Source organism: Chaetura pelagica, unplaced genomic scaffold (genome assembly GCF_000747805.2).
Source record: "Chaetura pelagica isolate M959 unplaced genomic scaffold, ChaPel_1.0 scaffold405, whole genome shotgun sequence".
Lineage (NCBI taxonomy): Eukaryota > Metazoa > Chordata > Aves > Apodiformes > Apodidae > Chaetura > Chaetura pelagica.
This window is the reverse complement of record NW_009953489.1, coordinates 2,936,427-2,950,913: the sequence shown is the minus strand read 5'-3', so window position 1 is coordinate 2,950,913 and position 14,487 is coordinate 2,936,427. Positions and strand designations below refer to the sequence as shown.

At 47.2% G+C, this 14,487-nt stretch overlaps 1 protein-coding gene across 1 annotated transcript in view; it reads left to right on the top strand.

Annotated features, from left to right (window-relative positions):
• The window catches only part of QSOX2 (quiescin Q6 sulfhydryl oxidase 2), a 98,428-nt gene that overhangs the window by 4,604 nt on the left and 79,337 nt on the right, over positions 1–14,487 (top strand). Inside the window, exon 2 of the mRNA XM_009998950.1 lies at positions 6,053–6,147. Within this exon, the coding sequence (XP_009997252.1) occupies positions 6,053–6,147 (95 nt within the window). The remainder of the gene's footprint in view (positions 1–6,052; positions 6,148–14,487) is intronic.

Here is a 14,487-nt window from a genome sequence, read left to right as displayed (position 1 = left end):
GGTGTGCATAGAAACTTGTCAACCTAAGAGCCACAGAATATTTTGCAAAGGTGCCAGGGCAGCTCTTAGCCCATTTTGCAAAAAAGGAAGCTAAGACACAGCAAGATGTAACTTGCCCACAGTGAAGTCAGATGGAGAAAGGAGTCAGATGGAAAGGAACCGAGGAGCCCTGTGTCCCAGTGACCCTGCCAGGCTCTCCATTGCAAGCACCAAGTGAACCACTTAACTAGAGCTGCTCCCCTGGGGATGAGGTGCAGCATTTTCCACCCAGGTGAGGATGCTCACATGTCTTGTGCCAACAGCTCAACATGATGCCAAACAATGACTGAAGATCTAAGCATGCCCAAAGAAATGTCTCCACCTCCAGGAGCTTAAGATAGTGATGAACTCTAGAAACCTGCTCTACACTTGGAAGAGTTAGGCTCTCAGTAAGTTATACACTGGTAATAATTACATTGGATCCATGTACCAAATCTTTGCCCCAAACACAACTTAAATAGCAAGAACAGAGAACAAAATAGCATTTTTCTGTGTTATCTGAGACCTCTAAAAGGCAACGAGCACAAAATTAAGCCTCTGTGCTCCAAAATTACTCAGATATCAAAGAATCATGGTGAGATGTAATTAACTTGCAGCATTTGAGAAAGTTCAGATGGGATTAAGGTGCAAATGTGAACTTCATCTTATCCTGGTTAACAGTTCCACTTGATGCCCAGTTTCAAAGCACTTAAATTAAAAGATGCAAACACTTTCCAGGGTCTAAGGAAATGAAGATTAAGGAGATACCAACTTGAAAACTCATTCATAAAACCTTCTGACTCCTGAAAATCCACAAAACACATGAACTGATGAAGATGACCCAGAAGAGGGACTGTGCAGGAGAACTCACTTTCAAGCAGAGCGAGAATGAAACATTCTGAAGAGCCTGGATCACAGTCTCTTCACGTGGCTCATGAACAGGGTATAAATCCAACCACCCCCACCTGCCATTTGAGCTGAAGGAGAGTAAGTGTAGAGGCCAGCAGCACTAGCTTGCCAAATGCTAGCAGACTAATGATGCTCCTGTCTGAGGATGTTCTTTCTCCTGCAGGAGGCACAAAGGAGGATGCTCTATCTGCACTGTCTGTAGATTGTCCCACCCCAGAACTGCCAACCACAGCCAAAGTAACAGCCTCCATCTGAAACTTGCCATGCAGAGTGGCAATGCAAGCCAGTCCCTACACCAGGATGGAATTTTAGGCATTCAGATTTTCTCACTGCAGATACTCAAAATTAACTCTGATTTCAGCACAATGAGGGGAACTTCCTGAGTTTTCCAAGAGCACTCTGCCTTCTTGTACAGTGCTAGTGCCTTCAGTGAAATTAATCCATCACACTGCAATGAAACAACACTCCTGGGATTATTTCACCAGAAGTGAAGTGCTGTTTCCTTTAGTCTCTTCCAGAAACCAGAGGGCAAGAGAGGACATGCAGTCTGAATGGCTTTTCATTATAGCTTTGCTTTGGCAATTAGGTCAACACATCCTCTCACTAAATCTATGCTGTGATTTAAATCAGCATATTGCTCCTGTGACCAACTCCTTTGGGTTAAAATTATGATATAGATTACAAAAACAAATAGCTTATCAACAGGTCTACATTGAAAACAGCCAATTACTCATTTTATTTATGCTGTTCAACTTTTATTAACCACCAAAATACAGGGGTTCATTCACACAAAACTTGTTACTGAAAATGGCTGGATTCTGGTTTGGGAGATTATCCTTCCAAATTCAGAAGCACTGCAAATGAGATGAGATGTCCAGCCACCTTTTCTCTACAACTGCACACAGCTGGGGCTTCACAGATCCCATGGGGCTGCATCCCAGCCCAGCTCCTCTCTGGGATGAGAGAGGGGACTGTCTAGCCCCTCCTGTCCTCCTCATCAGAGCCAGGGAAGAGTCCTCATGGACCATGGTGGAGCTACAACACAGCAGTTCCAGCTCAGGTTAGACAAAGGGAGGTTGCAGGCTGGGACTCAAGCCATGAGGCAGCTTTGCCCCATGATCCTGCCACCTCCAGGCTGCCAGCAGGGACAAGCTCAGCTCCACAAATGCCACCCTGCACCATTGTTCCAGTTCTTCTCTGCAATTGCACAACCTGAGGGGCCTTATGAGATTTCCTTTCCTGAGTACCCAGAGTACTCTTCTGAAGCCAAGAGACAATTTTCCCAGAAACTCAGAGGCCACAGGCCCAAGTCTTTGCTGAATTCAAGCTGCCTGGAAACCCCTTCAACTGCAGCCCCCCCTTTCTTCCTCTCACAACCTGCCAGCTGCTCCTGCCATGGAGCACAGATTTGCAGCAGGAAAACAACTACATCTTGAAAAGATGCTGCCAAATCCCAACCGCACTAGGGACCGTATTACAGTTAAACCCAGACAAAGGCTGCCCCTGCTGCCTGCCCCAGCCCCCCACCTCCTGGCCATACCCAAACCTCCCCTGCATCAGTCAGAGAGGTTCCGTCCTGCCTCTTTCCCATCCACATCCCCACACAACCCCCTGTTCTGTGCTCAGGCAAAGGGGCTGTCGTCACCCTGTAGGGTAAAAGGCAACGATGACAAAGTTCACACCACATTTTTCTACTGACTCCTCAGCAACCAACATCCAATTTTATTCTGTTCCCTTCCTGTCTCATCTGCTTCCCCTTCAGCCCCAGGCCAAGCATTTAAAGCCAAGAGAGGCCTTTGGGATCTATCTGAAAATACACACCCTGCATCTCTCACTCCTGCGTTTGAGCCAGGCAGATGCTGAGTGACTGCAGCTCACCAAGACTGCTCAGGATGCTCTGCACCTGGAAAGGGATTTGGATGTGATCTTAGTGACAGAAAGAACATGAGCCTGGCCCTCCTTCACTTCCTGCAGAACTCATTGAAAAACAATTAGCAAGAACCAAGTGATCAAGTCCAGCAAAACCAAACAAGCAGAAACTCCTTTTTCAAACTTCCACATGGTAAAGGCAGTGAAGAGGGTGACATGAGCCAGAGCCCATGGTAGTTCCTCTCTCTTGGGGATTACCTTCCTTGGTGCCCAAGCCAGAGAAAACCACCAAGGCAAACAGACATGGTGGCTCTCCAAGGTCACAGAGAGCAGGTGGGCAGAGCTCAAGTCAGGGCTGGCTGTAACACCAGACACCAGGACAGATTTTTGTTGGCAAAGCTTTTGCAGAACAGATTGCACCAATTCTACATTGTTTTTCTGCAGCTGTCTCATGCTCTGAGGGCTGTTAAAATCATTGTTGTGCTCTCTTTGAAAATTTCAGGGGTGCTAAAAACTGGAAATCAGCCCAGACACACTGATGCACTGCAAAGGCTGCCTTGGCAAACAGTGAGAGCTCAGGTGCAGGACACTGCTGCCCTCCCTGGCTGCTGCACAGCCCCAGGACACCCCTCTGGATGTTGTAAAGATAATATTCCACATCTGTATGAAAAACCAGGAAAAAGAGGCCCCCCAGGAGCTCCAGTATCAGCCCAGAGGTTCTCTGCAGACCTTACCAGAATCTCTAGACAGTTTCTGCAGATGCTCTGTGCAAACCCAGGCTCTGCAGAACAGCAGCAAGAGCACTTTTGGATTCTTCACGGCATTATGGAAAAATCCATGTGTGTCACCAGATTAATGCACAAGCCTATAAATCAGAGTATGGCAGGGTTCCCAGAAGGCCAGGCCATCACCTCACAGCAACACAGCTTGCATGCAAGGTGAGAATTATGTTCTGCTTTGCTGATCTGAAACCAGAGCCACTGTCTAGCACTATGTGGCACAGCCTGTGGCAGGTGTCTGCTGCCTCTGCAGGGAACCCTGGAGCTCCAGCATCCTGCAAGCTGCTGTCACTTCTTCCAGAGGGTTGTGTGGCTTCCCAATTTTTTAGCACTTCTGTCCTAGTATAGCTCCACGGATAACATCTACCCTGGAAACACTTGACAACACTGCAACGGGTGTAGGAATCAAGTGAATGGAGTCCCCTTCCACCCCAGCACTGCACCACAGCAGGGTTTGCTCCAACACTGGGGTGCCAGTGCAGCTCAATCAGGTGTGCAGCAGGCAGGCATAAGTCACCACAGGCATTTGCCACATACATGGTACATCTTTGCAACTGTCATGTGGACTCTGGTCCTGCTCTTTCATAAGAGGAATTTGTTTGTATAAACGTTTCTTGGGAAGTCTCCCTGGATACAGCAAGAACACTAATACTCTCCCTAATAATTTTCTCTATCACAAAATCATGAGCTAGTCCATACATTGATTTGCTTTAAGTGATTTACAAAACTTCTCATTAAAAAAAAAATACAGAATTATGTTCTTTTATATGTCTCTTGGAATTGAGCCTTCAGTAGGGGGAATAAAAGGATGAAGCATCAGATTTTTAAGCTTTTATATGCCAAAAAACCTCCTCTGTTTTCCTCACAAAGCAGGGGAAGGGCCTGCAGCACATCCAACCCCAGCAAATAAAGTGTTTGTTACCGTGCAGGTAGAAATGATGAAGCCAAAAGTTTAACGTTGTATCAGGCATTACCTGCCTGAAGGAAACGCAGTTAGGAAGACAGAACAAGCAGGACTGGATAGTGGAGATGCCTCCACAGACTTATTTTAGATTTAGGTTAGCTCCTTGTTGTAACCTCAGAGGTATTGCAATGGCTTTGTACAGAACACAGGCTGCTCTGTAGCACTGCAAGAATTCCCTGCTCCACTCCCCCCTCACGCTGGTGAAAGAAGGGAGGATATAGCATCAAGGGTACACCCAAACCAAGGGAGCTCATTTATCATGACTACTGAATAATGCATGTCTTCAGAAAAAAAATAAATCTCTGCTGCTGCACAGAGACATCATCATCAAGCAGTGACAGACAGACGTGGCACAGCAGCAGGCTTCAGACAGGGAGGACGAGACAGGTGACAAGGCTGCTCCTTACCTTAACCCGTAAGGGTGGTGGGCTGTGGAAGCTGCTGCCAGGCAGGAACCACACTGCTTCCAGATGGATTTCACATGCTGGAGAAGCCTGTCTTTTTTCATCCAGGGCATTATGGACTGGCTGCATTTGTGCTGTACAAACAGCCTCAACGAGCCTTCCAGGAGCAGTTACATCCTCCAACACACATGGCTTTAATTGGGAAGTCTATTTTTTTTAATTTTCATTCCAGTCACATGTTTTGAACTGTTACTTTTCCCTCCTCTGTGTGTGCATATAGCCAGATATATTTTTATGTCTCCTGCCTGTGTGCCACATTAGCCTCAGGCAACCAGCTCTGGGAGGGAGCGTCAGCCTTGAGAAATGACTCAGTCCTCATTGAGAGCCAGGTCTGCACAGCAGCTCTTTCCTTTCCTCCCTTCCTAAGGTTGCTGGTAGCACAGCTACCCTGGCCCTGGCCAGGGGACCTCTGCCCTCTGCACATGGACTTGGAGCTTCACCACGCACAGCTGGAGTCTGACCTTGCTTCAGCAAACCTGAAAGGACTCCTAAAACGCCAGGAATCAGACCCAGAAACAGAGACATTTCCCCCACAGCAGAAAGTGTTTATGTTCAGGGGATGGGATGCAGGGGCAGGTCACACAACAGTTCTCTGCTCATTCCCCATCCTTGTGTCACTGCATGTTTGGCTTTAAAACAAAGACAGGGAGAATCCTGGCTGCTGGGGCCAGGACCTGCCCAGCCAGAGATCACAGACCTGCTCACCACTGAGCCCACATACTCCTCAGCCCTGCAGCAGGATGAGGCAGCAGCACGCAGCCCTGGCACTCCTTCCTGCAGATACAGACCCAGCAAGACACCTCTGCTTGATGCCAGCGTCTCAGACACCTCTGCAGCTTTCACAGGCTTTTTCCCCTGCTGATGTCTCACACAACTCTGCAAAACGCTTGCTCGATGCCATGACAGATGACAACTTTCTGCCAAAAACAGATGCCAAAGAATGGCTTTATTGAAGGAAACGTACAATTTGCAGAGTGGGTTTTTATTTTCTCCCAAAACAGCAGAGGAAAAAGTGGCTATTTTCAACCATTTCATTGTTAACCCCTTAGACACCTGAACACGGTGCTGAAGCTCCCCGTGGTGTTTGCTGGCACACTCCTGCTATCTGCACTCCCCACTGTGCACATGGAAGGGATGAATACAGGTAACACGACAGCCTCCCTTGATTTCACACAGGAAAGCACCAAACCACAGACTTCAATCAACAACTAGTTCATGCTTGGAGTTTCCTGGATTACAGCCTTGATGGAAACAACTGGTACAAGAGCTGGCCAAGAGCTGCAGCCTTAAAATTCTGGGCACATCACAGTGAACTCATCTGGTTTATTATTTAGGTCCATGCAGGAGCTCAGACACTCAGCTGAACTGGGAGGCCAGGAAATACCTTGAGGCACAATTGGAGTCTCACAATTCCAGGACATTCATCTACATCTACGTAAGTCCCTTTCCAGTCACCACGAGATGTTGGCCCATGGGTTTCACCAGCAAGCTACTCCTTGCTGAAATCAGAAGGGCATATTTGTCAGAGAGGAGGGAGTAACAAACCTTGCTTATAACGCTAGGTATCTCCTAGTCACTGGTGGTTTATAATCCTGCCTTCATGCTGCAGAAAGCCTGGCCAGTAGTAGATCTGATGGCCTCCATGTTTTGCAGCAAGATACAATCCCCAATGGCATTTTCTCAATACAGATCTCTGCAGACAGCTGCTAAAAAAAGGGGCTGGTTTCTGTGATATTAGCTGTGATAGGATAATGTTACAAAAGCATAACTGGAGTACAGTAATAACAGGACCCTCCTTAAAGCACTGGCAGCCACTACCAATCCCAAAAGCTTCCTGCTCCACTGTGAGAATTGAGATGTGGTTCTCTCTCTCCACCTTTCACCATACCCCAAAGACAACCACCCCTCAAGGCAGGGCACCCAGGAACTCCACTGTCTTCTTTTGCTATTTAACTTGCAGGTGATTTTCTGACAGGGAACTTTTTTCTGTGTCCCTTTTTAAATTAACTGCTCTCTTCTCAAAGCCCGACAGACAAATAACTCTGTAGAGTCACAAGTGCCTGAGCACTAACAACTTGGGGCTGTTCTGCTTTCTTCAAGCCAGTACCTAGAGTTGGCCTCTTCATGGTGCCCAGACCCCACAGCCACCCAGGCTGCTTCTTTGCTTCCCCCAGAGCCTGTGGTTCACAGTGTTCCCACCACCTTTGTGAGGCACACCTTGTAAATGGGCAGAGCCTGGTGTTTAATTCACCAGCTGGTAACTTCCTTCTGAAAAACCTTCTGCTCTGTCCCATATTAAGCAGAACAGCAGAACCATTGTAATATTGTTCTGCACTGCCCTGCACGGTTCAGTAAAAGGCAAAGCCAAGGTCTCCCCTTCAATTGACAATTAACCCCACTGTGACACGGGTAAGGAAGCAGTGAAGGGAGGGAGTGGGAGGCAGGACATTCTGCTCCTCATTTTGCCACCTACATTCTCTTTCACCCTTACACCCATACAATTTCTCACCCTTGAAAACAGGAACAGTATTTCTCAGAAATAAAATACTGATGGCTACCAAGCACTCTGAAACCCTGGAGAAGATAGAACCCTACCAGGATCAGGCACAGCAGTGTGGGACACCAGGCAGTACCAGAGAAACCATGAATTACAGCAATGGATAAGTAGCACCCAGGAAAGGGGCTCAGAGGGGCAGTGCTTTGCTTTTGCACGTGCCACCTCCATCTGCTCCCTGGCAGCCAGAGCATGGGAGGGAAACAATCCCCAGGGCAGGAAAGGAGCCCTGTCACACAGGGCATGTTCAGAGCTGCTTCCCAGGAGCACCACACAGCCATTCCCTGCAGCTCAGGGGGCAACCTGCAGCTACCAACTGACAGCACAAAGCTTTAGCCATACATTTTTAAAAGCAGCTTCCAAGACAAAACATCTGTTCTCAGGTGGGGCCAGGGCTCAACGTAAAATCACTTTTGTGCTGAATTATGTTGTTAGTAAAACACTGGTGTTTTCCCTTGGTAAAATCAATTTCTTAATCTTTCTCATGCAGCACCTGGAGGAAAGATGCATTAGACCCCAACTCTCAAGAGACCAACTCTGGCTGCTCCAGAGTGCACCATGCAAAGGGTAACAGAAGAGCATAAGGGGAGACAAGACAATCCAGTATTCTTCATTCAAAATCCCTTCAGGTTTAGCAGCTGCACAGAGCTACTGACTCACAGCAGAAGATGAAGCTTCTTTAGATATATAATTTTTAATCTCAGAGTCAGAATGGAAAGGCCTGTGGTCCCAGTGCCTGTCATCCTGGGGCAAAAACCTCTTGCTGAAAGTATAGCATAAGACATAAGCTATTTATTTCTGCCCTGAAGGTAGGGATCAGATAGCAGCACTGCCTTCCAAGGAATTCATTCAGGCTTTGTGTTGCTAATCCAGTGTCCAGGGTCTTACAGAGGAGTCCTTTTTTCTTCCAGTGAAATAAGAAAATCAGATATCAACAAAATGTTTCAGCATGTGCTTGCTCCCCTTTCCTAGGTTCAATGGGACATGGATGAATCAGGCACTTGCTGGATCAGGCCATTAAACTGGTTTAGGTTTTAGCTGCCCATTCAGGCTCTCAGATCAACACCTCAGATTCAGTTCTAAAAAGAACCTGTATTTGCACCCCTCCTGGTGGGGGCAGAAGCCATGACTATTGCCCTTATCAGTCCTGCCATTTTATCTCAGGAGAAGTTAATTAAGTCAGTTAAGTACAGGGTTGTGCTGCAAACTGCTCATTTAACATTGCCCTTGAAGCTGCACTGTAATGATAAATTTTCACTTCCTTCCCTAGCAGTTACATAACCTTGCTGGGCATTGTTCAGTGAGTTGCTGTGCTCCCAGCCAAAGGCAGCTGCTGTCCCTTCCCCTTCTCACCAAGTCCTGGCAGGACTGTCACCTTTCTGGTTGTGGAGCTGGTTTTGGTTTTTTACACTCCATCAGCTTACTAACATAAAACAGAGAGTCATGGCTCTGAACACAAGCAGCCTTCCAACAAGATTACTCCTACTTTCTTAAGCTTTCAGTGGGGAAAAAAAATTATCCCATTTATACCAGTTAGATCTAAGCCACTTAGAAAGTCAGACCTGGCAAATAACATTTAATTAAAAGTATCTTTAGGGAGAGAGCAGCTCAGTCAATGTAAAGCTGTCCCACTAACAATATAAATAGCCCAGGCTAGAATTCAACAGCCTCACTTTGTGGTCAGGCTACACAGGCTGCATGCCCAGATGCAGGATGAATTTTTACTTCATGGCTTTTTGTTGGCATGTTGGGGTTTTTTTTGTAAGAGGGATGGGGCTTTTAATTCTGGAAGCTGGGCTGGCCGATCAAAGCAAAACACAGAGCAGGAAACTAGGTATACTTGAGCAGCAACTTTTAGAAAAAATTGCTCTTAAAGCAGAAAGCATTAAGAGTTAAATAAGATGCATCCCTCCACTTCAAGAAAATTGCTGCTGGTGGCTTTCTGCAGCATAAGACCTGAGAGAGTTCGAACCTGCTCTTCAAGCAAGGCTGAAGTCCCCAAGGATTTTCTGTGTCCCTAGGACTGTCCCAGCCAGGCCTCCAGCAACCTCCTGGTTATAGGAACCGTTCCCAGTGTGTCCCTTGTTGCCATGAGCTCTTTCAGATACTCTCTCAGGAGGGATGCATCTGGTGCCTAACACAGCAGCTAGCAAAAGGCACCTCAGTAGCAAGTCACAGAGCACAGGGTAGCACTAGCGCTTCACACACAACATCCCAGCTGGGAAGGGCCAAAGGCTGCCCAAGTTGCAAACCCAGCTCTTCATTCAGTTAGATCCTGGGGTGGCCAGAGTGTCACTATTACTCTTGAAGGGAACTGCCTTCAAGGGCTGCCCTCAGGCCACACACCAGTCACATAAGCTTATTTGACTTCAGCTGACATGGTAGCAAACACCGTGTAACCCACAAGACACATGGTCAGTGCACAAAGTTCTTTCTAGTCTCCTTGGCACAAATGCCTCACAGGATGCAAAGTATTTCAGGATAAAGAATCCAGAGGGACAGCTCTCACCCCAGCAGCCTGAGACACAACAAGCAGGTCTGGCTTAACTCAAGTCAGTGCAGTGCAAGTCAGCACAAGGAAACCACCCAGGGTATCATCTGAGCTCAATTTACACATTCACATACAAGTCAAATTAATGCCCTGAAAACAACAATTGTTTGTAGTGCAGCAGCACCTAGAGGACAGAAGGAAGATGAAGATCATGCAGTGCCAGGCGCTGCACAGGTGCCAGGCACATCCCTACCCACTTCACATCAGAGACTAAAGGGAGAAAGGAAACTTTAGGGCTTTTCTCCCCACATCTCACAGGTGAAGACTCAAAAAGGATGCCTAAGGTCCTGAGGAAACCTGCAACAAAACCAGACCCTGATTCCCAGGCCAAGAAGGCCTGATCAGCAATGGTCCCCTCTCCCTGCAGCACTGGAGGCTGAATGTTCTGCTTGGCTCTGCCTTGGAATGACCACATTGCTGATGAATGCTGAAACTACAAGTGAGTTGTTCAAAATGTCCCAAAGCAGATGTCAACAAAGCCAATACCACAGGCTAAGCTACCATATAATTTTTTTTGCTGAGCCACTTATTATTCAGCACAGCTATTTTAGAAAACTTTGTCCCATTTTTCATGTTTTTCACATCATTCTGTCTAATGGAGCCTGACTGACTAGGCCTGCAAAAGGAAAATTGTAAGCTTTTAGAAACCTCTAAACCAGCATTCTCAAATGTAACAATCAAGTAGTTTCAAGTTTAACCTGTGGAGTTAAGAGAGAAAAAAGGGCCAAGGCCAGCTTTCTGGCAGTGCAGAACACCACATTTTCTCTGGGATGCCAAATAGCCCCCAACTCACAAACCTGCCCACCCAGGACAGACCACCTTCGGTCACTGCACTCCCAATATTGTTGTTTTCAGCAGAAAAATACCTGGAGAGGACAGCTGTGGCAATTTGGAGCATCAGAAGAGGGAAACCAGGGAAATCTGCCAGGAAGTCAAATAGCAGGTACAACAGCCTGCAAGATCCAACAGGTTAAACATCAGATAAACATTGTATTTGCTACACAGGTCCTGTTTACATAACTGACCTCATCTGCACCAACTCCAAGTATTTCTATAAGGCAAAGACACACAAGTAGGTACCACAGTAGTTAAGAGGTACCTTTAGCAAGTTCAAAAGGATCCCTTCACCTGAACCACCTTCCAGTTTCACAGAACAAGCTAATCTCACTCTGCCATCCTCCTGTGAGCCAGCAACTCTGCGACCCTCAGGCTCAAAGGACCTGTGGCCTGGGACTGTCACCAGGCAGCTGCTCAAATGGAGCCCAGTGCAGAGCCAGGAGTTAGCACCAGAGGTTTATTCACTTGAATTCCTAAAGGACACCAAAACTAACACTGCTGGTGGTGCTAATTTTCACCCCTGAGGCAGATGTAATTCAATTATCATCTTTTAGAAAGAAGATGACTGAACCTTAAAAGCAGCCAACATGTAACTTGTTTTTTCTTTTCCTTTTGAATGAGCAAAAGGCAACATTGGTTTTAGCAGCACAAAGTTTTTAAGTTTATTTTACTAGTACTAGCAGCTGGAGAGTTATAGGAGTATTTCATGGCGTTGTGATCCCTTGGATATGTGCAAAACAAGCAGGAACTATTCCAGAGGGAGTCAACCCCAATGGGGGACTTTCCTCCCAGTTTGCTTTACAAACCCTGTTTTCACCTACTTTAATCCTGTGCTGTTTTGCCCTCTCTCTTGCTGCCTTCCATATCAGAAGACCAACAATTCTTCCAGCTCAGTTTTCCCAACAGAATGGGAGAAAGTTGCCTTCTCTAGAAAGATCCGTGGTGCTCACACAGCACTAATTGCCTGATGTGCATTCAGGTCAGGTACCCACTGTAGTGACATTAATGAGCGAGATGGAGACTGTTTATGACACAATCAAGAGAAGTTAGTAAACATCACAAAAACCAACAGCTCTACTGAAAATAGGTACCACTGCAAGAGAAGACAGAGCAAGGGAAGGGAAAAGGAGGCACAGGAGTGAGGAACATCATGTGCTTTTGTCTGAGTTTTCATGCCAGGTTTATACATTTCTGGTCTGACTGCAGCATCATCTAATGTTCTTTCTGTCTGGGATCAATAATGTCTCCGTGATCTCAATGCAATACAGAGATGGCTTTCCCAGAACATGCCCATGCCTCACTCCCAGACTCAAATCTCCAGAGTGGCCTTTTAAAAGCAAAGGGCCAAACCCAGTGGAGCTCTCTGGACACCAGCAGACTTGTCCCCGATATGAACTTCACACACACACTCTCAGGAATCACAGCCCAGGGGAATCACTTGATGGGCTGAGTGCTTCTTGTGTGCTCAAGGTCAAGCAGTCAGTGCAAAAAGGCAAGTGATTCTGTACCTGCAGCAGCAGAGAAGAGCAGGGCACCTGCTGACAGCAGGCATTTCACAGCTCCCACAGCCCAGATTCTGTCCACCAAGTCCTCAGGGGTTACCTGCAGCTGGACTGGATGCACTTAAACTGGTATTAGATGAAAAGGTAAAGCAGTAGCTCAGGCTCATGGGAATACTTGCTCAACTCAAGTTTGTGGAGCATGATCACAGAGCTCAAGGCTGCCAACAAACCCCACCAGGGATCCTACATTCAACACCAGGAGCTGGCCACCACAGACACACCAGCCCTGTAGAGAGTCACAGCTGCTCAGCTGCTTCCAAAGCCCTGTACTTGCAGCAGGTCTCCCCCTGGAGACTCACAGTCCTGCTGTAGCAACAGCACAGAAATGCATGGGCACCAAAAAGGTTAGCAAGAGCTGATGTAAAGAGCTGCACAGGATCTCAAAAATACAGTGGTTTTGCTGTAGCAGAGGTACTCCTGACTTTGGTCTCTCTAAACAGAAGAGTCTGGCCCAGCCAGCACACAGATTATCTGCTGTGAGCACAACAGATGTCTGCTGAATTTAGGGGAATAGTAAGGGATGTAGTAAAATGAACCGGCACTTTCATTTCTTTGTGACACCCTTCCTTCCACCCCATCTCTCTTCCTAGAATGAATTTTCCTCCTCCAGCACCCCCAGATAAGGAGTCTGGACCTCCCTGCCTACACAGACACCTTCTGCAGTTCTTAACCCAAGTTACTGCTCCCAAGCAATACAAAACACACTTTGATACCAGTCATCATAGCTTTACCACCTCAGGGTCTACCTCTACCCCAGATAAGCCTGCTAGATGGGCTTTAGAGTAATTTCCTTGAAGCTGGAAGTTTCTACACTGCAATGGAAGTGATGTTAAGGAAGAAACTAAGTTCCAACTCCAGTTAGCAGTGCAGGGAAGACAGCAAAGCTCCACTGACCTGTACAGCCAAGGCCTACAGAGCCAAGGCCTGAAGAGCACTGCAGAGAAATTTACCACCACACACACCCTGCCAGAGCCACCCAGAGTAAACCACAGGAGATATTCTTCCCATTTATCTTCCATTCCCTCTTCACTGAACAGCTGGTAGTAGTGCTTACTGTGCCAGACAGACACAGGTTAGGGGTACACAGCCCCTCACTGGTGTTTCCTTCACAGAAGTGACCAAAGGCTGTTCCACAAAAAGTTTAAGAAAAATTGAAGTGAAAAAAAACCCCAAACATATCCAGATTAAAAATCCTAATCCAAATCCTGATTAAAAGCCAGTGTTTCCCCACAGCTCCAGCCCCACCAGGGCAGGCAGAGTAATGGTTTTAATTCTTCATTCCCTTTTCATTTTCCCAGGAGTTGCTGTACAACACAAACAAGAAGCACCTGGTGTTCTAATGAACCAATACTCACTGAACTAGACAACCCATTAACTACTGTGCTAATTATTGCAAAACGTGCAAAGAAAATTGATGAAAAGCTACTCCATTGCATATATTTGAGTCTTTGTTTCCCTCTAGTTCAGACACTGCATTACCTCCACTTCTGACTGCTGGAGAAATGAGACATGAGCAGGAACACCCCACACAGCAATGCTGTGAGGCCTCAAATTAACTCCAGTTCAGACTTTTTAAAATTTTGCTCCAAATGAAAAGCCTGGGCAAGATACAGTATTTTCACGAATGCCTGACAGCCTGAAGCTGGTGTTTGGTTTTTTTCCCCAGCCTGATGTGAGTTTCTGTAGCACCCAGTTTTAAAGCTGAGACTTGAAAGTCTCTGCAGTGCGACCATGGAAATGCCCAGCAGAGACCAGGCTTCGGTACCAGCCTCCGTGGCACAGGAGCTGGTCGCCCCGGGCCGGTGCCAAGGAAAACCACAGTTTCCCTCTCGGCAACCTCAGCACCCGCGTTCCTACACGCGGAGCACGAGCTGCTCGGCAGAGGAAACCCCACGTCCTTCCCCTCCGCCTTCCCTTCACTCTCTCTCGCCGCTGCCTGCCCAGCCGTGCAACAGCTTCTCGGTCCCCGCGGCTGAGCGC